This window comes from Carassius auratus, chromosome 27 (genome assembly GCF_003368295.1).
Source record: "Carassius auratus strain Wakin chromosome 27, ASM336829v1, whole genome shotgun sequence".
In the NCBI taxonomy this organism is placed as follows: Eukaryota; Metazoa; Chordata; class Actinopteri; order Cypriniformes; family Cyprinidae; genus Carassius; species Carassius auratus.
The window spans coordinates 19,003,442-19,023,740 of NC_039269.1; the positions used below are offsets into that span (position 1 = coordinate 19,003,442).

The 20,299-nt window shown below is 35.4% G+C and overlaps 1 protein-coding gene and 2 long non-coding RNA genes across 3 annotated transcripts; 1 reads left to right on the forward strand and 2 right to left on the reverse strand.

The window, feature by feature from the left end:
• Nucleotides 1-383: 383 nt before the first annotated feature.
• On the reverse strand, nucleotides 384-4,439 carry LOC113045765 (uncharacterized). The gene is made up of 2 exons (XR_003276031.1): nucleotides 2,549-4,439; nucleotides 384-1,375 (listed from the first exon to the last, which is right to left on the reverse strand). It is a non-coding gene; the product is annotated as an uncharacterized LOC113045765 (long non-coding RNA).
• On the forward strand, nucleotides 4,439-8,609 carry LOC113045764 (uncharacterized). The gene is made up of 4 exons (XR_003276030.1): nucleotides 4,439-4,681; nucleotides 6,154-6,312; nucleotides 6,473-6,550; nucleotides 8,080-8,609. It is a non-coding gene; the product is annotated as an uncharacterized LOC113045764 (long non-coding RNA).
• An 8,702-nt stretch (nucleotides 8,610-17,311) lies between these two features.
• On the reverse strand, nucleotides 17,312-18,660 carry LOC113046332 (protein ALP1-like). Its single transcript, XM_026207222.1, has 3 exons — nucleotides 18,487-18,660; nucleotides 17,980-18,079; nucleotides 17,312-17,890 (listed from the first exon to the last, which is right to left on the reverse strand). Exons 1-3 carry the CDS (start codon nucleotides 18,585-18,587, stop codon nucleotides 17,312-17,314), a joined length of 780 nt encoding a protein of 259 aa, XP_026063007.1. The 5' UTR covers nucleotides 18,588-18,660.
• Nucleotides 18,661-20,299: the final 1,639 nt, after the last annotated feature.

The following is a 20,299-nucleotide window of genomic DNA, read 5'->3' on the forward strand; positions in this document are numbered from 1 at the left end:
TCGCGATAACTTGTTGCATGGCTAATCGGAGCTGCGGTAGCTTGTTGTTTCAAGCTAAAATAATTTAATAAAAGCAAAATACAGAATGTAATCGTTCAAAATGTTTTTTTAAATGTCATAAAACTAGCAGCATCTCATAAATGATGCATTGTAATTAGTTTTAATATTCGGTTACTAAAACGCCTCAGCACAGCTTTTGAATATATTTTCCAGTTCTAAAATAATAATAATAATAATAATTCAGTTGTGATGACTAAAACACGTTTAGCCCACAAATTCAGAAGATTGTGGGATAGTTTAAAGATAATTATTAATAAAACGAACCTATATATATATATATATATATATATATATATATATATATATATATAGACACACACACACACACTTTGATTTTTATTTATTTTGACTTACTACCTAATTCATGTAATTTTTTACATTATTTTCAATATTGTAATAAGTATACTTATGTTGTTATATATGGTTTTGCTTACAAGCAGTTCATGTATTGCAATTGCTGATTGTATATTATTTAAGAAACTATTGTTTTCAAAGAAAATCATACAGCAATTATCACATTATGATGACGAAATTACAATTGTAATTGACTTTAACTCATATAACACAGTACATATAATAGTACAACAGTTACTTGTACTATTACAAATCAGTAATAGTAAGGCAATAATGGCTGTTTGTGCACTGAAAGTAACTAAAAATGCAGCTAGTTTATAATTGTTAATTATAACTTGCAATTATAATATAATTCTACACAATTTTTTTACATATAAATGTTCAAGCAATATGCACACTATCTATGTAAGACATTTATACATTTTTCAAAATGAATAACATTTTCAAAGAATCTTTACAGAAAGACATACTGTTGTGTCTATGTGGTCAAAAACACCCTCACTGTTTTAATAGTTGGTGTTAAATGCATTAGTCGTCATACATACAGCAAGCAAGCCAAAGGCAACGGTGGTTAATTAAGAAAAAACTGTAAGATGTCGATACTGGAGTAAAAAAAACCTTTGGAGAAACCAGACTAACCAAAAACACTGGGGACCAGTTCTCCTCTGTATATTCAGTCTGAACATTTGGTACAATATCATTGGTAGTTAACAGTGTTACTGCATTGATTCAGCTGTAAGGTTAGAGGTTAAATGTGCCATGTACAGGCAGCAACATTGTTTTCTCTGTGGCCCAGGTGAGGCAAGCAGTGGCAGTGAAGAGTGCTAAGGTGCAGTCATCCATTCATAAATTCTTGCTGTTTTGCTGAAACTGGAAACAGTTCATCCTATGTGAAGTCCATTGTGGAAGATTGGGGAATCCTCAGTCTCAACGTAACTCGAGAGCATCTGGGACAGAGCTTCTGTGGTAAAGAAAAATATAAAAATTGTTTAGGAACTGTAATATAATTTTAAAAAGAATTTCCTCTCTGCCTTTGTAATATACAGTATGCTGGAAGACTTTCTTGACATCATACAGAACGGGTTCAGAATACAACAGAAGCAGGAAACATCAAAAATCACTGTTAACCGTAGAGCATCGGTTTACAATTCTTGCAAAAATCAAGTTATGATTTATGTGTAGGTTGTTATAAAAACAATCAAACAGACATAAATGTAATCTGTTAAACTTAGTCTATTTTGCATTCAAACATTGCTTTAAATAAAGAGACAGGTGATTTATTTGAGCAGAGCTTGTTTTCTGCCTCCACTATTTGGAAAGTCTAATACGAAAATACTTATATATATATATATATATATATATATATATATATATATATATATATATATATATATACTATTTTATATTAAACAAAAAAACTGCTGCAATGAAAATCTCCTTTTGATTTATTGTGCCTTAATTTACTATTAATTTCATTCATAATTATTCACTTACTGAACGCTATTATGAAAGTATATGTGTTTGTTTATGTTAAATAAAAGATAAACATGAGAAAAGAGTCGTATCTTCACTTAAAATCATAGAAATGCATCTTGAACAATCGGGTCCCACCTAGCGAGGACCCCTAAGATGGCGGCCGTCGCGATGCCTGTGCGCAGGATGCAACGGAGGCACTTGTCCCGAACGAAGGACACGAGACAGTTACTAATGTACACTAAAAATCTTTGTCAGATTTGAGATCGTATTAACTACCAGCAAAATACGCTCATATGTGGAAAAAATAGCAGATGGAGTTGATAAAACGCCTGAACAATGAATACAGACCTCATCGTCAAAGATCGCGAGAAAAAGGCTTGAACAATCGGGTCCCACCTAGCGAGGACCCGTAAGATGATTCATTATTATTATCAGTACTAACGTTACTACTATTATTTTTGTGTTTATTGTCAGTGTCATATTACTGTACAAGGACAGTGGATAATATTGGTAGTTAATAAGAAAATCAGCTCAAATCATTAATCGCCCCTCCCCTCCACACCCAAATACATGCGTGTGCAGGACGGGTTTAAGCACACCTCTAGTTCTGTCATACTTGTGCACAAATCACACGAAGATTTTTAGTGTGAATTACTACCTGTCTTGTGTCCTTCGTGACAAGTGCCTCCGTTCCGACTTGCGCACAGGCATCGCGATGGCCGCCATCTTAGGGGTCCTCGCTAGGTGGGACCCGATTGTTCAAGATGCATTTTAAGGGAAGATACGACTCTTTTCTCATGTTTATCTTTTATTTAACATAAACAAACGTATATACTTTTATAATAGCGTTCAGTAAGTGAATAATTATGAATGAAATTAATAGTAAATTAAGGCACAATAAATCAAAAGGAGATTTTCATTGCAGCAGTTTTTTTGTTTAATATAAAATAGTATATATATATAAGTATTTTCGTATTAGACTTTCCAAATAGTGGAGGCAGAAAACAAGCTCTGCTCAAATAAATCACCTGTCTCTTTATTTAAAGCAATCTTTGAATGCAAAATAGACTGAGTTTAACAGATTACATTTATGTCTGTTTGATTGTTTTTATAACAACATACACATAAATCATAACTTGATTTTTGCAAGAATTGTAAACCGATGCTCTACGGTTAACAGTGATTTTTGATGTTTCCTGCTTCTGTTGTATTCTGAACCCGTTCTGTATGATGTCAAGAAAGTCTTCCAGCATACTGTATATTACAAAGGCAGAGAGGACATTTTTTTTAAAATTATATTACAGTTCCTAAACAATTTTTATATTTTTCTTTACCACAGAAGCTCTGTCCCAGACGCTCTCGAGTTACGTTGAGACTGAGGATTCCCCAATCTTCCACAATGGACTTCACATAGGATGAACTGTTTCCAGTTTCAGCAAAACAGCAAGAATTTATGAATGGATGACTGCACCTTAGCACTCTTCACTGCCACTGCTTGCCTCACCTGGGCCACAGAGAAAACAATGTTGCTGCCTGTACATGGCACATTTAACCTCTAACCTTACAGCTGAATCAATGCAGTAACACTGTTAACTACCAATGATATTGTACCAAATGTTCAGACTGAATATACAGAGGAGAACTGGTCCCCAGTGTTTTTGGTTAGTCTGGTTTCTCCAAAGGTTTTTTTTTACTCCAGTATCGACATCTTACAGTTTTTTCTTAATTAACCACCGTTGCCTTTGGCTTGCTTGCTGTATGTATGACGACTAATGCATTTAACACCAACTATTAAAACAGTGAGGGTGTTTTTGACCACATAGACACAACAGTATGTCTTTCTGTAAAGATTCTTTGAAAATGTTATTCATTTTGAAAAATGTATAAATGTCTTACATAGATAGTGTGCATATTGCTTGAACATTTATATGTAAAAAAAAAAACAGTAGAATCATTATATTATAATTGCAAATTATAATTATATAGCAATTATTGCTATCTATATAAACTATCTAGCTGTATTTTTAGTTACTTTCAGTGCACAAACAACCATTATTCACTTACTATACTTAATGGTATAAATATAATAGGCATACTGACATACTTCATGTAAAATTAATATAACATTCATTTTACATAAAATAATAATATATCTGTATATAATACAACAATAACACGGTTCTGCACAAGCAATTGCGATATTATATCATTAAGATTAACAATATAAATTTACACACACACACATCGAGTAGCTGTATGCTATGCTGATACGCGAGTAACAAAAAAAAAAAAAAAAAAAAAAAAAACGAGAAATGTTTGATTTCACAACCTAAAGCGCGTCGGCTATATACTAGCCTATGAAACATGTAATTTAAAGTACATAAATGGTCATTATAGCAAAGTTCAAACGACAAAAATAAAAACGCTATTTAGCAGGAATTGTAATCAGGCGCTAAAAAATAATACCCAATAATTATTCGTTGAGCCAATGGGATCACTCGGGGTCCTAAGCGGACTCGATTTCTCGGGCGGACTCGATTTCTCATGACACCGGCACTGTTCGTTTTACACATATATGTTTTGTTAAAACAACACAAATATATTTAGTTTTCCGACAAAACACAATTGTATTGTGTTTAATCAACTTAAAATGTTTAATTTTAAATTTTACTTAATTATCAATCGTTAAAGTAACGTAAAGGGTTTAATTTCGTGATTCAAAAAAAACCGGAAGTGACGATTTCCAACGCATTTGATGACGGTGTGGAGGGGAGCAAGAGGTATCAGTCAGGTAAGAAAATCTAAAGTTTTTATTGTGTTAAGTCAAAGTCTTTAATTTCTCTTAGAGTTTCTGTTTTGAGGTGCTTTTGTTTTGCAGTCTAGTATTGTGTAATCGGTTTATTGCACCGTTAATAGATGATTTTGAAGCGTTGGGAGATGTGAAAGCGCACGACTCTCTGTAATGTATTTACTTTAGTATATATATATATACACTAGGGCTGAAACAATTACTCGACATTATCGACAACGTCGACGATAAAAATAAAATTTTCAGCAAATGTTTTTGAGTAACGTTAGTGGTTTGATCTCGTATCTGCCTGATTTGAAAGCCTGCATTAATGCAGTTTGACCAGTGTGGCGCTGTAGCTCAAGATTGTAATACACTCTCCTGATTCAATTAAAAAGAAGAAGATAGCACTTCAGTTTGAGGCAAACCGACCCGATCCGAACCTTGGATGAATATGTAAATATATACTGCACGCCTTCCTCTCAATAACTGCATAAACACAACAAAAAACGGACCGCGATGTAAAAGCAGCTCTTAAGAACACAGAGATATGGATGTTTGCACGAACTCTGAGGTTCTCCAGGCACTCCAGTAAAGAAAAGTCCAGTCACGTTTATTTATATAACAGTCCTTTATGCAATCGATAGCTTTTCAATATTAAACATGAAAATACAGAGTAAGTGTCGCTAGAATTATAACTTGATTTCCTTTTATAAAGCAGCTCTCCGGTATGGAGCTAGCTAATAATAAAATCATTTTATAAGTGGGGGAAATATTTCATTAAAGTCTTAGTTCTGCGCTAGATCAAACCAAACTGTTTTGATTATCATAACCCAATAAGGTATTTTAAGAGAGATTGTATTTATTAATAAAATGTTTATCCAAAAATAAAACGTCCTATCACTTACCTTTACTTTATATTATACATATGGCTTACAATAAGAGATGTTAAGAGACAGAATGATTTGTCATTCAGCTACTTCCTCATATAACTAATCAAATGGCGAATAGGAGTTTCTCTCTTATCTCATTTTGTGTGCCAAATATATTTGTATAAATTAATTGTATTAGTAATACATAATGACTTTAAAAAGTGGAAGTAATTATCTTTATTTGTTATAATATGTATATTTTAACTAATTTAAAAAGATAAATAATCAATAAATGTCCAACCATGAGATGTTGACCGAGTTTTGAGAGCCCTGGCTCAGCACAGTGGGAGTATTTGAAGCTTTGTGTATGAACATGGCGGTGTGGTCATACAATGACTTTAAACCGGACACTACTCTGAGCTGTTCACATTATACATATGCTCCAGATATGTAATCAGGTCCTCCTTTAGGAATGGTAAACATGACACTATTCATCACTCACACAAATAAATCACTTAATATTTTGATCATTGAATTGGTTTTTGCTGTTCAATTTTTTTTTTTTTTTTTTTTTTTGTAACACATTGCACTTCATGTGTACAGGTTTGTGCAGAATTTGAGACATCCAGAATTACCATAGGCCCATTAGAATCAACAATCTTTGCCAAACTTGATTCGGACTGCAAAATTTACGAAGATGTTTTCATACTGAAGAAGAGACCTTGGACAAATACTGAAACCCTCTTGGTGCCCACTACACAGGTAAGAACAACTGCACCCAACACAACCTTGTATTAAAACATTATTCTCTCACTGGTTACTGGAAATTGACAAAAAAAGACAGATAAGATAAGGTTTATTAATACAATAAATACAAAATATGTGGTATATCTATAAACTGATAGATTTATTTTGATGCAAGGCAGGGGTGTCCAGACCTGCTCTAGGAAAGCCAGTGTTCTGTGGGGTTCAGCTCTAACACACCTGCCTGGAACTTCAGGTAGGACTTTTTTGTTTTAAAATTCCCAAGAACCTTGATTAGCTGGTTCAGGTGTGTTTAAATGGTTAGATCACCCAAAAATAAACATGTCATTATTCACCCTCATGTCGTTTCAAACCCGTAAGACCATCATTCATCTTCAGAGCACAAATTATGATATTTTTTAAGGATGCCCCGATCATGATTTTTCATTGCCGATACCGATTTCTTTTACAAGCAAACTGGACGATTTTTTTTTTTTATCTTTAAGCAACAAACAAGAAGGAAGGACAGTCCACAGTCTACAGTCCAAAATTGAGGGAAAGCTCAATAAAGCACCTTTCACACTGCGATTCCGGCAAATACAGATCCCGTAACGACACGTGACATCAGGGCGTGACGTGTAATGTACGAGTCGAAAACATTAGGCATGTAATACTTTCACTGAATCTGGCGAACGATCTCGGTGTCACCGTGAAAAATGAGGAACTAACTGATCTCTGCTTCATACAGTTTGCACTTTTTTTTTTTTTCAGTGAACATTGATCTTCCTTCAAAACAGCCAGTAAAAGAGTCACACGATAATGTCATCACTACGACACGGCATTAGATCTGGCTTTTGTTCACACAGCGCTTGTCCCGGGATTGAACCCAGTAATGTTACTACGTCCCGACCCGAGTTCAATGCTGGAATCAATCCCGGGATGTGTTTGCTTTCACACAGAAGTAATGTAGTCGGAGCACGCGGGCGCACTTCCGGAAAAATCGGCTGAAAAAAATTCCAAAGACCGGCCGATTACCAATTGCGTATTTAAAGCAAAAACCGTCTGGTTTCCAATTTATGGCCGGTCAATTGGTGCATCCCTAATATTTTTATGAAAATGCGAGAGATTTCTGAACCTCCATAAAGGCTGCAATGCAACTGAAATGTTCCCAGAGTCATAGTAAGGACATCAGTAAAACAGTCCATGTGGCATCAATGCTTCAACCACACTTTTACAAAGGTACAAGAATACATTTTGTGCAAAGAAAACAAAAATAGCGACTTTAATCAACAATTCTTCTCCAAATCACATATTCTGCCATTATGGACAGTAACAAGAGGCATGAACATTGCTTTCCTCTGCGTGTAATCAAGGCTCAGTGCAGGCGTGTTGTAGGTCAGCAGCACCATGTGCATGAATTATTTACGTGCTGTTGATAATGGTGGAAGATGCGATTTGGAGAAGAATTGTTGAATAAAGTCGCTGTTTTAATTTTGTTTGCACAAAAAAGTATTTTTGTTTACTTTGTAAAATTATGGTTGAACCACTGGTGTCACATGGACTGTTTTACTGATGTCCTTACTATGTTTCTGGGTCTGGGAACATTCCAGTTCTGTTGTTAACCATACAGGGTCCAGATGTGTAACATTTTCCACTGTAATGTTTGTTAGAATCCCATCTTGACTGCTTGCCTGGATTTCCCATAAGAAGATGAATGACTGACTTTTTTTCATGTAATTTTAGAAAAAAAAAACAAAGGCTAAATTTTGTTGTTTTCATCTTCAGACTAATGAAATTGAAGTATCCAAATGAAGACCCTAGCAGTATGGAGTATATGGTGAGTTCAAGGTTAATAAATTATTTGTTAAAGTTAATACACAATAATTTGAGTTCTCCATGCTTTTAAATACTTCTAGGATACAGACGTTGCCAGCAGTCAGGAGGTGATCCAGAAGACTCCTGGGAATCTATTTGAAGCTGCATCATTGAAGACAGTCCAGCAGAAGTTGGAGTTTTAAAGGATACAGTTCTTCAGGACCTATAGCAGTTTACAGTCTGTAAAACCATGTTGCTGGGACTGATTTATGGACTGAACTTGAGCAACCCTCCTGAATTCAGGTACACATTTGGAATACTGAAGAAGTTATTTCTGGAGCCAGTTTCTGTTCCTGGAATAAGGTTTGATTGGTTACCCATGAATGCCAATTAGAATTGTATTTGCTATTTTGTGTAATTTTGTAATGTGGTTTAAACTGTATTTTACTGTGTGTAATTATTTATTGCTTGTTTAACAAATACACTTTGATCATTTGTGACATCTTGTCTTTTGTCTCATTACAAGACAAAACATACAAAAAATGCTTTGTTGAAGGGAGTAACTTCAAAAAGAAAATATTGTGTTAAAGTAACTAGAACTAATTGTGTGGAACCACTGTCCATAATTGAAATGAGTAATTTGAAACAAACCTCCTTATGTTGATAGAGTGAAACAAATTTGGCTAGATTGTAATAAACCAAAACATGTTGAGTTAACTTAACCAGTTTAAGTTGAAGCAAAGTCAATAAATTGAGTTGGTTGAACATTACTATTTCACATAGATTCTACCTCATTCAGTTGTGTTGTCACAACACAAGGAGTTTGCATAGATTCAAAAAATTCCATTAATGTTATCAAAACACAATTTGGTTGTGTGGAACCACTGTCCATAATTGACTTAAGTAAGTTTAAAGAGTCATTTTTTTGAGTGTACTTTTTTCAGGATTCTTTGATGAATAAAAAGTTAAAATTAAATAAATAAACTTGAGTAAAAGTACAGATACGTATAATAAAATATTACTCCAGTAAAAGTAAAAGTACTCCTTTTTCAATTTTACTCAAGTGAAAGTACAAAAGTACTCAATTTTTTATGTACTTAAGTAAAAAAGTACTGAAAGATAGATGTTTGCAATTTTATAATTTAATTTTGTATTAGCACTTTTTTTTTTAAATAATCCTACTGCTCAAAATACCTGGTATTTTTTCCAAAATAACCACTATATGGAGTCAAGATATATTTTTCTTGTTGATATGGACTACGTTGACGAGAGTAATGTTCACTGTGAAGCTTACACTGTGATGTACCTGAGAGAAAACAGAGATGACCATCTGATTTTCACCAGTAAGAAAAAAGTATTTTAAAGTTTGTGGTTTTACAGAACATCACCGTTATATATATGACATGATAATAAGGCCTGTTCTGAACATCACATCCTTTCCTTTCTCCCCAGATGTATCTATATATATATATATATATATATATATATAGGTGGTTGAATAAAAATATTTGGACATTATTTATAAAAATTACCCCAAGTTAACACCAGCAAGCTTGTTAGCTAGACATTTAGCATCAGCTACGATATTTACTTATTTTCAGTACGGTTATGAATAAAAATTCATGGTTGTCTAATGTTACTCGACTAGTTAATCCAAACAATATAACGTTACTGTTGATAAACAATTTAAAAACAGACGTCATGGCATTTTAATAAAACTGTTAATATTACGGCAGCGGGGAATTTGGACTACATGAGTTATTTTATTTAATCTGTGTTAGTTTAAGGTTATTTTATTTTATTTTTTAACCTAAAACACAGAGACGCTGATTGATGTGTCTGCATCGTTTGCACTGGAGCATTTCAGTGGGCTTAAACAGATCACTCTTAATAGCGGATTTAGTTCGCAAACAACTGACAATTTTGACCTAAATATGATTTTCAGTTACAATAATTAATCCTAAATTTCGACATTAATAACTGAGTTTTAGCAACACCAGACGCACGCGCGCTCACAAGATCTGCCGGTTCTTACTTCTGGAGACTCGCACTAAACGGTTCATTTCAATCAGTGAGTGGTCGACTCCAGAACAGCTGCAATCGGATCATTCTAATTCGTAAACGAATCGTTTGGTGCGATTTGCGATCCGATTAAAGTTTATTTTGAAAAGACTCAGTTCATTCATGATGAATCAGACACAGCTTCTGCGTGTCGGAGCACGTGATATATTATAGGGAGCAGTGGCATAACCAAAGGTGTGCCACGGTGTGCCTGTGCCACCCAAAGTGGCAGCTTGCACACCTAAAAATAGATGCAGAATTATTTTCATAGTCTCAAAAAATGTTTACTAAACTTGGGCTATTGTTGTTTACTTTGAAAATATATATATTTTTAAATCAACCCTTTTCACGCCTAAATTACAAATATTAATACAAATTTAACTCACCCCTTGTTTCCATGGCGACGCGTCATCATTGTCGCGTTTTTTTTTTATGATTGTCGCTTGACACACAGCAGCCACTAACAGATGTATCGGTATTCGTTTTATTTTATTTTTTTCATTTTTTATTAAACAAACTTGTTTACCATGTCAACTATCTGATATACCGATTATTCGTTTAAAAACCTTTATAAATTATCTTGATCTATAACGAGATGAGAACTGCAGTTCAGAGTCCTGTCAGTCGGATTTAGCGTAGCCTACAGCACTTGAATTCCCCAGTTTCTCCTGAAATGAAAGTAAGTGGCTGTTGAACTGGAGGAAGAATAGAGTAAACTTTATTGTTCTGCTATGTGTGTCTTTAATTTAGTATTTACAATTTATTTATATATGTGGCGTTTTGCTGCATAACAATCAAATTGAAGACAGCCAGAGGCAGAGGTGGAATTTTGTTTTGTTTTTAGTTTTCGGACATATTCAAAATTGTTAATAAATCTGCAAACATTTGCACGTAACACTTTCACTTTTTATCCCAGTGTTTCACTTTGACTGACAAGTTTTTATAGTTTGCACTGTATGGTTTGTACATCGCAATACTCTACAGGTGTTTTGAATGTGTCTTATTTAAATATTGATTTATAATATATATATATATATGTATATATATATATATATATATATATATATATATATATATATATATATATATATATATTTGATGCATTTAGGCAATGACTTTTGACTAACTGTACAAACAAATATATAAATAAAAGGAATGCATATCAGTTTTGCGTTTACTGTTTTTCCTATGGATGTTTAAAGAGTCAAAATTATTTTTTTTTAAGGAAGAGGCACTTAAATATAAAATTAATATTCGTTAATAAAAATTTGATTGTCACTGGTGAAAAATAAACCCTAAATAGCAACACATTTAAAATTTAAAAAATCTCAGACATGCTTCGAAGTGCCGATCTGAATCAACCGAGTCGCGAACAGGCTCCGAAGTGCCGATCTGAATCAACCGAGTTGCGAACAAGCTCCGAAGTGCCGATCTGAATCAACCGAGTCGCGAACAGGCTCCGAAGTGCCGATCTGAATCAACCGAGTCGCGAACAGGCTCCGAAGTGCCGATCTGAATCAACCGAGTCGCGAACAGGGTCCGAAGTGCCGATCTGAATCAACGGAGTCGCGAACAAACTCCGAAGTGCCGATCTGAATCAACCGAGTCGCGAACAGGCTCCGAAGTGCCGATCTGAATCAACCGAGTCGCGAACAGGCTCCGAAGTGCCGATCTGAAAACTTCGATCAAAGAATGTAAAAAAATAACTATTTCTCTAATAACTCTATTAACTCTACAACTCTATGAAAGACTCAGATCATGTATCTAAAAAATAAATCGCTATAGTAAAAGAGAAATAATAAGAGGAGTGAAGTTTCCTACCGTTCTGCTGTGTTTGGTCCTCACTCGCGTCTGACGCTCCGCGGCGCGTCTCCGCCCCTCACACGCTCGTTTACAGCGCTAAATTAATCATCTTTGCTAATTATTATACATTTACTTCAATGTCAGATTCAGGTACTTCATTTATTATTGTTCAATGAACTGTTTGAACAAAAAAAGGTTGTATTTCAGTAATAATTCTAAATTATCAAAATAAAATATATAAAATAATGTTTTCTATATTAATATCCTTTAAAATATAATCTATTTCTGTGATGTGCAGCTGTATTTTCAGCATCATTCCTCCAGTCTTCAGTGTCACATGATCTTTAGAAATCATGAAAATATGATGATTTATTATTAGAACTATTAATAGTTGTGCTATCAAATATTATTTTGAAATCTGCGATACTTTTTTCAAGATTCTTCGATGTATAATTTAATTTAATTTTTATTATTAGAATTATCAACAGTTTTGCTGCTAAATACTATTTTGGAACCTGTGATACTTTTTTCAGGATTCTTTGATGAATAAAAAGTTAAAATTAAATAAATAAACTTGAGTGAAAGTACAGATACGTATAATAAAATATTACTCCAGTAAAAGTACTCCTTTTTCAATTTTACTCAAGTGAAAGTACAAAAGTACTCAATTTTTTATGTACTTAAGTAAAAAAGTACTGAAAGATAGATGTTTGCAATTTTATAATTAAATTTTGTATTAGCACTTTTTTTTTAAATAATCCTACTGCTCAAAATACCTGGGATTTTTTCCAAAATAACCACTATATGGAGTCAAGATATATTTTTCTTGTTGATATGGACTACGTTGACGAGAGTAATGTTCACTGTGAAGCTTACACTGTGATGTACCTGAGAGAAAACAGAGATGACCATCTGATTTTCACCAGTAAGAAAAAAGTATTTTAAAGTTTGTGGTTTTACAGAACATCACCGTTATATATATGACATGATAATAAGGCCTGTTCTGAACATCACATCCTTTCTTTTCTCCCCAGATGTGTATATATATATATATATATATATATATATATATATATATATATATATATATATATATATATATATATATATATATATAGGTGGTTGAATAAAAATATTTGGACATTATTTATAAAAATTACCCCAGGTTAACACCAGCAAGCTTGTTAGCTAGACATTTAGCATCAGCTACGATATTTACTTATTTTCAGTACGGTTATGAATAAAAATTCATGTCTGTCTAATGTTACTCGACTAGTTAATCCAAACAATATAACGTTACTGTTGATAAACAATTTAAAAACAGACGTCATGGCATTTTAATAAAACTGTTAATATTACGGCAGCGGGGAATTTGGACTACATGAGTTATTTTATTTAATCTGTGTTAGTTTAAGGTTATTTTATTTTATTTTTTAACCTAAAACACAGAGACGCTGATTGATGTGTCTGCATCGTTTGCACTGGAGCATTTCAGTGGGCTTAAACAGATCACTCTTAATAGCGGATTTAGTTCCCAAACAACTGACAATTTTGACATAAATATGATTTTCAGTTACAATAATTAATCCTAAATTTCGACATTAATAACTGAGTTTTAGCAACACCAGACGCACGCGCGCTCACAAGATCTGCCGGTTCTTACTTCTGGAGATTCGCACTAAACGATTCATTTGAATCAGTGAGTGGTCGACTCCAGAACAGCTGCAATCGGATCATTCTAATTCGTAAACGAATCGTTTGGTGCGATTCGCGATCCGATTAAAGTTTATTTTGAAAAGACTCAGTTCGTTCATGATGAATCAGACACAAGGCTTGTTCGACTTCATGCAGTTTTGCGCAAACCGATCGTCGGCTGACTTGAAGCAGTGCATGCCGGTTAGAAATTTTGTCCGACTTGATACAGCGCTGACGCCACGTGACTGTGACGTGTGCCGTCAAAGTACCACGAGAGCGATTCGAGAGTAGCCGGAGAACTCAGCCAGCGCAGCTTCTGAAGAGCGGCTGCACAGATTCTGATGACGACACAACTGATCCACGATTGGCTGGATTCACTGATGACACAGATGACGTGCGTTTCAAGTTTATTGCGATTCGGCTTCAGTTTCAGAAATTCTCATATGGACTTTTAAAACAGTTCAATACGTTTTTATGTCGTCTTCATCTTATAAATCATATTTATTAAATATTGTTTTACTGTATTTACTTTATTGTTAATATAAAGTTTGTGTATGTTTATTTTGCATGACTTTCTTTTTTATACAGACCTTTTACAGTATTCAGCAGCATAACCTATTCAAATGAGCATTTTTAAGAACTAAAATGTTAATCTTAAAAGCATACAATCTAATGTGGTCATAAATGTATGCTCCTATACAAATAATACATTATGTTCCTCCATTTGTTTGGTTTCTTCATATTCTTTAGTTTATTTTGCTGTGTTTATACTTCACCTGCATGTGGTTAGCAAACTGCTAACAACTTGCTGTAACTTCAACTTAACAACTTGACAACATTCTGTTCACTTTCAAATAGTTGGTCTAAATCACAATGTAAATCCAACACAATTGTGCTTTTCTGTATATGAAAATCAGTGGTGTTATGTTTAAAATGTTAAAAAGAGCTCAGCTGGAGGGTACTGAAAATCTTGTTGCTGAAACCTTCTTAAAAAAACACTTTTTTTTTAAAGGTTACTTTTATCATTTTGTATTAGCAGAAACACCCATGTCATACTGCTAAAGTATATATCCAATATGTTATATTGAAGACACCCTTCCAAAACACCACTTATACACACATCTTAAACGCGTGTTAATACCATTAATACATAGAGTTACTTAATCACTTAATCATGAAAACAATGGAAATCACTGATACAAATGTTGAGCCAAAACTGAAAGTGGACTTAAAAGGGTAATTGCAATTGTTGCTAACTATAAGTAATAATGAATGGAACAGGTGTTGGCTATGGTCCCATGATTCCTTAGGATATATAAAGAACCTGCATTACCCTGTGTAACACACAACAAAATGGACAATGTAACCATTAATGTGTTAGACAGCAAAGGCAATGTTGTCATGCTAACGGTTTCCAAGGACATCGCTGAAAGGATGCAAAATGGTAAGTAAACCACATGACTGTGAAATAATTACAAGTCACCAATGATTTGTGCAAGTTTTTTATTTATCACTTATTCCCCCAGATCAAATGTTCCTTTCCTCTGTCATGGAGAAAGTATCAGCTGTTGAAACAAAAGGTACACATTTACTTAATGAACCAGAATATACAGGAAATAAGTCTTGAGTGAAACTGACCACATCTACAATCTTCTCTCCAAACAGCTCTCCTCAGTGGCCCAGCTTGTGCTGCAAAGCTTTTCCAACCTCCTATTCCATGTCCCACTACCTCCACTAGGTCGCTGACACCCCTAAACCTCAGTTTTGTGAAACCACCATCCACCAGCCAGTGCCCCATTACTACCACTAGGCCCCCTGTACCACCTCCACCATCCACCAGCCAGTGCCCCATTTCTACCACTAAGCCCCCTGTACCACCTCCACCATCCACCAGCCAGTGCCCCATTTCTACCACTAAGCCCCCTGTACCACCTCCACCATCCACCAGCCAGTGCCCCATTACTACCACTAGGCCCCCTGTACCACCTCCACCATCCACCAGCCAGTGCCCCATTTCTACCACTAAGCCCCCTGTACCACCTCCACCATCCACCAGCCAGTGCCCCATTACTACCACTAAGCCCCCTTTACTACTTACCTCCACTGTCAAGGACCCACCACCTTCCACTCTGCAATCTGGTGCAGCGTGTGGAAACCCTTCAGCATCCATTCAACCTTCATCCCCTTCCTTCCAGTCAGACAGGCACGAGTCTCAAGGTATTGCATCAAATACTGTAAGGAAGATAAATGGCAATACTGTTGTTAAATTACATAATTTTCTTTGTTGATCTATTTCTCTCCTTATCCCCTCCATTTTACAGAAATAACACATACAATGACACTATTTCTACTGGACCTTACAAAAACTCATCAGCACCTTTATTTTCGGAACAAAATGGCATTCTATAAAAAAATACAAAACTTATTTTCACTAAAGGGCTACAACTTGTCAAGTGAGAAAATTCGAAAAAAACTAGCAAACATGTTAACTACTTATAAGAGAGTGAAAGACCGGCGTCGTGCCACTGGGGAAGGGAAGATCACCTGGGAGTACTATACAGTAAGTTGAAGACTGATTTACTTTGTTTCTGAAATAACATTGTCCTGTGTTACATGACTGAAACATTGGTCATTTTACATCCACCCCCACCAGCTAATGGATGAGTTATTTGGGTCATCGGGGATCGGTACTGCACCACCTGGCACCATTCACTCCACACCTCTGGGTTTGGAAGAGACCTCTTCCACAAGCAGGCCCACAACGTCTTCTCTTCAAGACCAGCTGGTAGGTGCTAGTATGGATGAACAGCCAGGAACTGCAACCATACAAAATGCAAACATCACAAGGCGGCAAAGACGACCACAACCCTTACGATTCCTGGACTCTTATGAAGAGCATGCAGAGAGAAGGACCGCTGTGCTTGAGTCCCTGGTAAGGCCAGATCTGGAGAGATGGCGGCGACTTAAGGAGAGGCGGAGAAGGTCCTTTGAAAAAAAGATGGTGACCAGCTTGGGAACTATTGTGGAGGAGCTAAAAAAAATGGGGAAAAGACAAGCGCAAATTATGCATCTATTACAGAACCCACATGAACCCCAATAAAATTATAATCTATAGATGTTAACTCTTTTGATTTACACCTTTCCCCAAAATGTCCCTTGCCCCCCCCCCCCCCCCCCCCAAAAAAAAAAACATTTCTAATGACAAACTAATTTTGTTCAATAAAACAAATTTCTTTATTTCAACAATCTGTTTGTTTTCTCATTTGTTGACTATTTCTGAACATTCAAATCTTTACTTTTCATCTTTTGTTTTGTATGTTAAGTATACACACAAGTTAGATCTGGCCACAAATCTGGTCTCTATAATGACATGCATTAGTGTTGTGGGGTTGCTGGGGGTATGGTTCATCATCAACACCATCACCTACCACAACAACTTGATCACTGGGCTCTAAACAAAGATTATGCAAAATGCAGCAGGCTGAGACTGCTGAGCTGATATTAGAAATGCTTCTCATTTGCAGGTAATGGAGCCTCCTAAACTTAGATTTTAGAATGCCAAAACGCATGCTCAATGACCACGCGAGCTGCATTGAGCTTTCTGTTAAAATATCTTTGCCTAGCAGACAAATGGCCATTGTCTCTATAAGGCCTCATAAGTTTGAGGCAACAAAGGGTAGGCAGAATCCCCAATTATGTGCATTCCCTGTGGAACAAGTGAATGAGGATCTTCTTCAAGAACACGACAAACTTCTGTGAAGCGAAATGCTCTGGCATCATGCCAACTCCCAGGGTGACCCACACTAATGTGACAGAAGCGCCGCTGACTGTCACAAAACCCAGTTAAATTTACAGAATAAAACTGTTTCCTATTCATGTATGCTAGGGGATTATCACAGTGGGGTCTCATTATAGGAATGTGACACCCATCTACCGCACATACAGTGTTGGGGAAACCTGCTGTGTCAAAGCCTAACTTTGACATCTCCAGCCTTTGACCTCTGGGCCAGGATATGTGGTGGGCCATGTATGTGTTAATATTGTAACAAAACTCATGGAGATGCTTGGCAAGAGTGGATTTTGACATGTTAAATCTATCTGCCACCCCACGATATGACTCCTGATTCACCAATGTCCAAAGGCAGGCAAGAACACTGTTCGTGAGTGGCAGTTTGGTCTGTTGTAAATTCATATACACAGGACCAAGGGTAGTGATGACATCCTGCAAAGGTAGAAAAATAGGTAATCAAGACAACATGCTAACACTTGTAATAGTTCAATGAATTTTATATTAACCAGTCCAGTACAAACCTCCACTTGTTCTCTGGAAAGCCTGAAATGACTTCTAAATTCTGAGAGACTGTAGAGAGGGACAACATCCTCCACAAAATTGGCTATTTTTGGAACCATTCTATATAAGAACAAGAGGAATTGTACTCACTATATAGGCTACAGTATGTAGCCTACCTGAACACACATGTAACATTAGTCAAACATTTATTATCAGGGTTTTATGTTGAATAGGGATTTTAATTAAATAATTAGTATACACAGAAGTGTTAAAATTTGAGTAAAAACTCATTCTCTCTAATTAAACCAAAATAATAACAACTATTGTTAAAAGGCAAGCAACAAGAGCTATTGATTACAAAAAACACCCATTACATCATTGCAAATACTTTAGACTTTCGATACAGTGTTTTTATTCAACATAAAATTTTCCGATTCTATGTATAGGTCTAGTAACTTTAAAGTTAAATTGCTAATGTGTCTATAATTTGTTTAAAAATAAACTTTTTACATTTAACCTTTACTCACCTTTGTTGCTCATCGTGCTCAATGTATTGCAAAAATAATGGATTTTCTATTGCTTCCAGCTCATCTGCGATCAAGTAAGCAAACGCCACGTGATCTGCCATGACTGACGTAATTGCAGCAAACTACGGGAGCCACAACGTGTCCGGCTTTATATCTCCGTTTTCAGCTCCTCCCCACCTGCACGCGGCTACTCTCGCCGATCGGTTGCATCCAGCCGCAGCCGATGTCGAACACACCTACAGCTTCTGCGTGTCGGAGCACGTGATATATTATAGGGAGCAATGGCATAACCAAAGGTGTGCCACGGTGTGCCTGTGCCACCCAAAGTGGCAGCTTGCACACCTAAAAATAGATGCAGAATTATTTTCATAGTCTCAAAAAATGTTTACTAAACTTGGGCTATTGTTGTTTACTTTGAAAATATATATATTTTTAAATCAACCCTTTTCACGCCTAAATTACAAATATTAATACAAATTTAACTCACCCCTTGTTTCCATGGCGACGCGTCATCATTGTCGCGTTTTTTTTTTATGATTGTCGCTTGACACACAGCAGCCACTAACAGATGTATCGGTATTCGTTTTATTTTATTTTTTTCATTTTTTATTAAACAAACTTGTTTTACCATGTCAACTATCTGATATACCGATTATTCGTTTAAAAACCTTTATAAATTATCTTGATCTATAACGAGATGAGAACTGCAGTTCAGAGTCTGTCAGTCGGATTTAGCGTAGCCTACAGCACTTGAATTCCCCAGTTTCTCCTGAAATGAAAGTAAGTGGCTGTTGAACTGGAGGAAGAATAGAGTAAACTTTATTGTTCTGCTATGTGTGTCTTTAATTTAGTATTTACAATTTATTTATATATGTGGCGTTTTGCTGCATAACAATCAAATTGAAGACAGCCAGAAGCAGAGGTGGAATTTTGTTTTGTTTTTAGTTTTCGGACATATTCAAAAATTGTTAATAAATCTGCAAACATTTGCACGTAACACTTTCACTTTTTATCCCAGTGTTTCACTTTGACTGACAAGTTTTTATAAGTTTGCAACTGTATGGTTTGTACATCGCAATACTCTACAGGTGTTTTGAATGTGTCTTATTTAAATATTGATTTATAATATATATATATATATATATATATATATATATATATTATATATGTATATATATATATATATATATATATATATTATATATATATTTGATGCATTTAGGCAATGACTTTTGACTAACTGTACAAAACAAATATATAAATAAAAGGAATGCATATCAGTTTTGCGTTTACTGTTTTTCCTATGGATGTTTAAGAGTCAAAATTTATTTTTTTTTAAGGAAGAGGCACTTAAATATAAATTAATATTCGTTAATAAAAATTTGATTGTCACTGGTGAAAAATAAACCCTAAATAGCAACACATTTAAATTTAAAAAATCTCAGACATGCTTTCGAAGTGCCGATCTGAATCAACCGAGTCACGCGAACAGGCTCCGAAGTGCCGATCTGAATCAACCGAGTTCGCGAACAAGCTCCGAAGTGCCGATCTGAATCACCGAGTCGCGAACAGGCTCCGAAGTGCCGATCTGAATCAACGAGTCGCGGAACAGGCTCCGAAGTGCCGATCTGAATCAACCGAGTCGCGAACAGGGTCCGAAGTCCGATCTGAATCAACGGAGTCGCGAACAAACTCCGAAGTGCCGATCTGAATCAACCGAGTCGCGAACAGGCTCCGAAGTGCCGATCTGAATCAACCGAGTCGCGAACAGGCTCCCGAAGTGCCGATCTGAAAACTTCGATCAAAGAATGTA

Coding starts and splice junctions, on each gene's coding strand:
- LOC113046332 (XM_026207222.1), bottom strand. CDS start 18,587: ATGGCAGATCACGTGGCGTTTGCTTACTTGATCGCAGATGAGCTGGAA. Junction 18,080..18,486: donor GAGCACGATGAGCAACAAAG/GTGAGTAAAGGT, acceptor GTTCTTATATAG/AATGGTTCCAAAAATAGCCA. Junction 17,891..17,979: donor TTTCCAGAGAACAAGTGGAG/GTTTGTACTGGA, acceptor CTACCTTTGCAG/GATGTCATCACTACCCTTGG.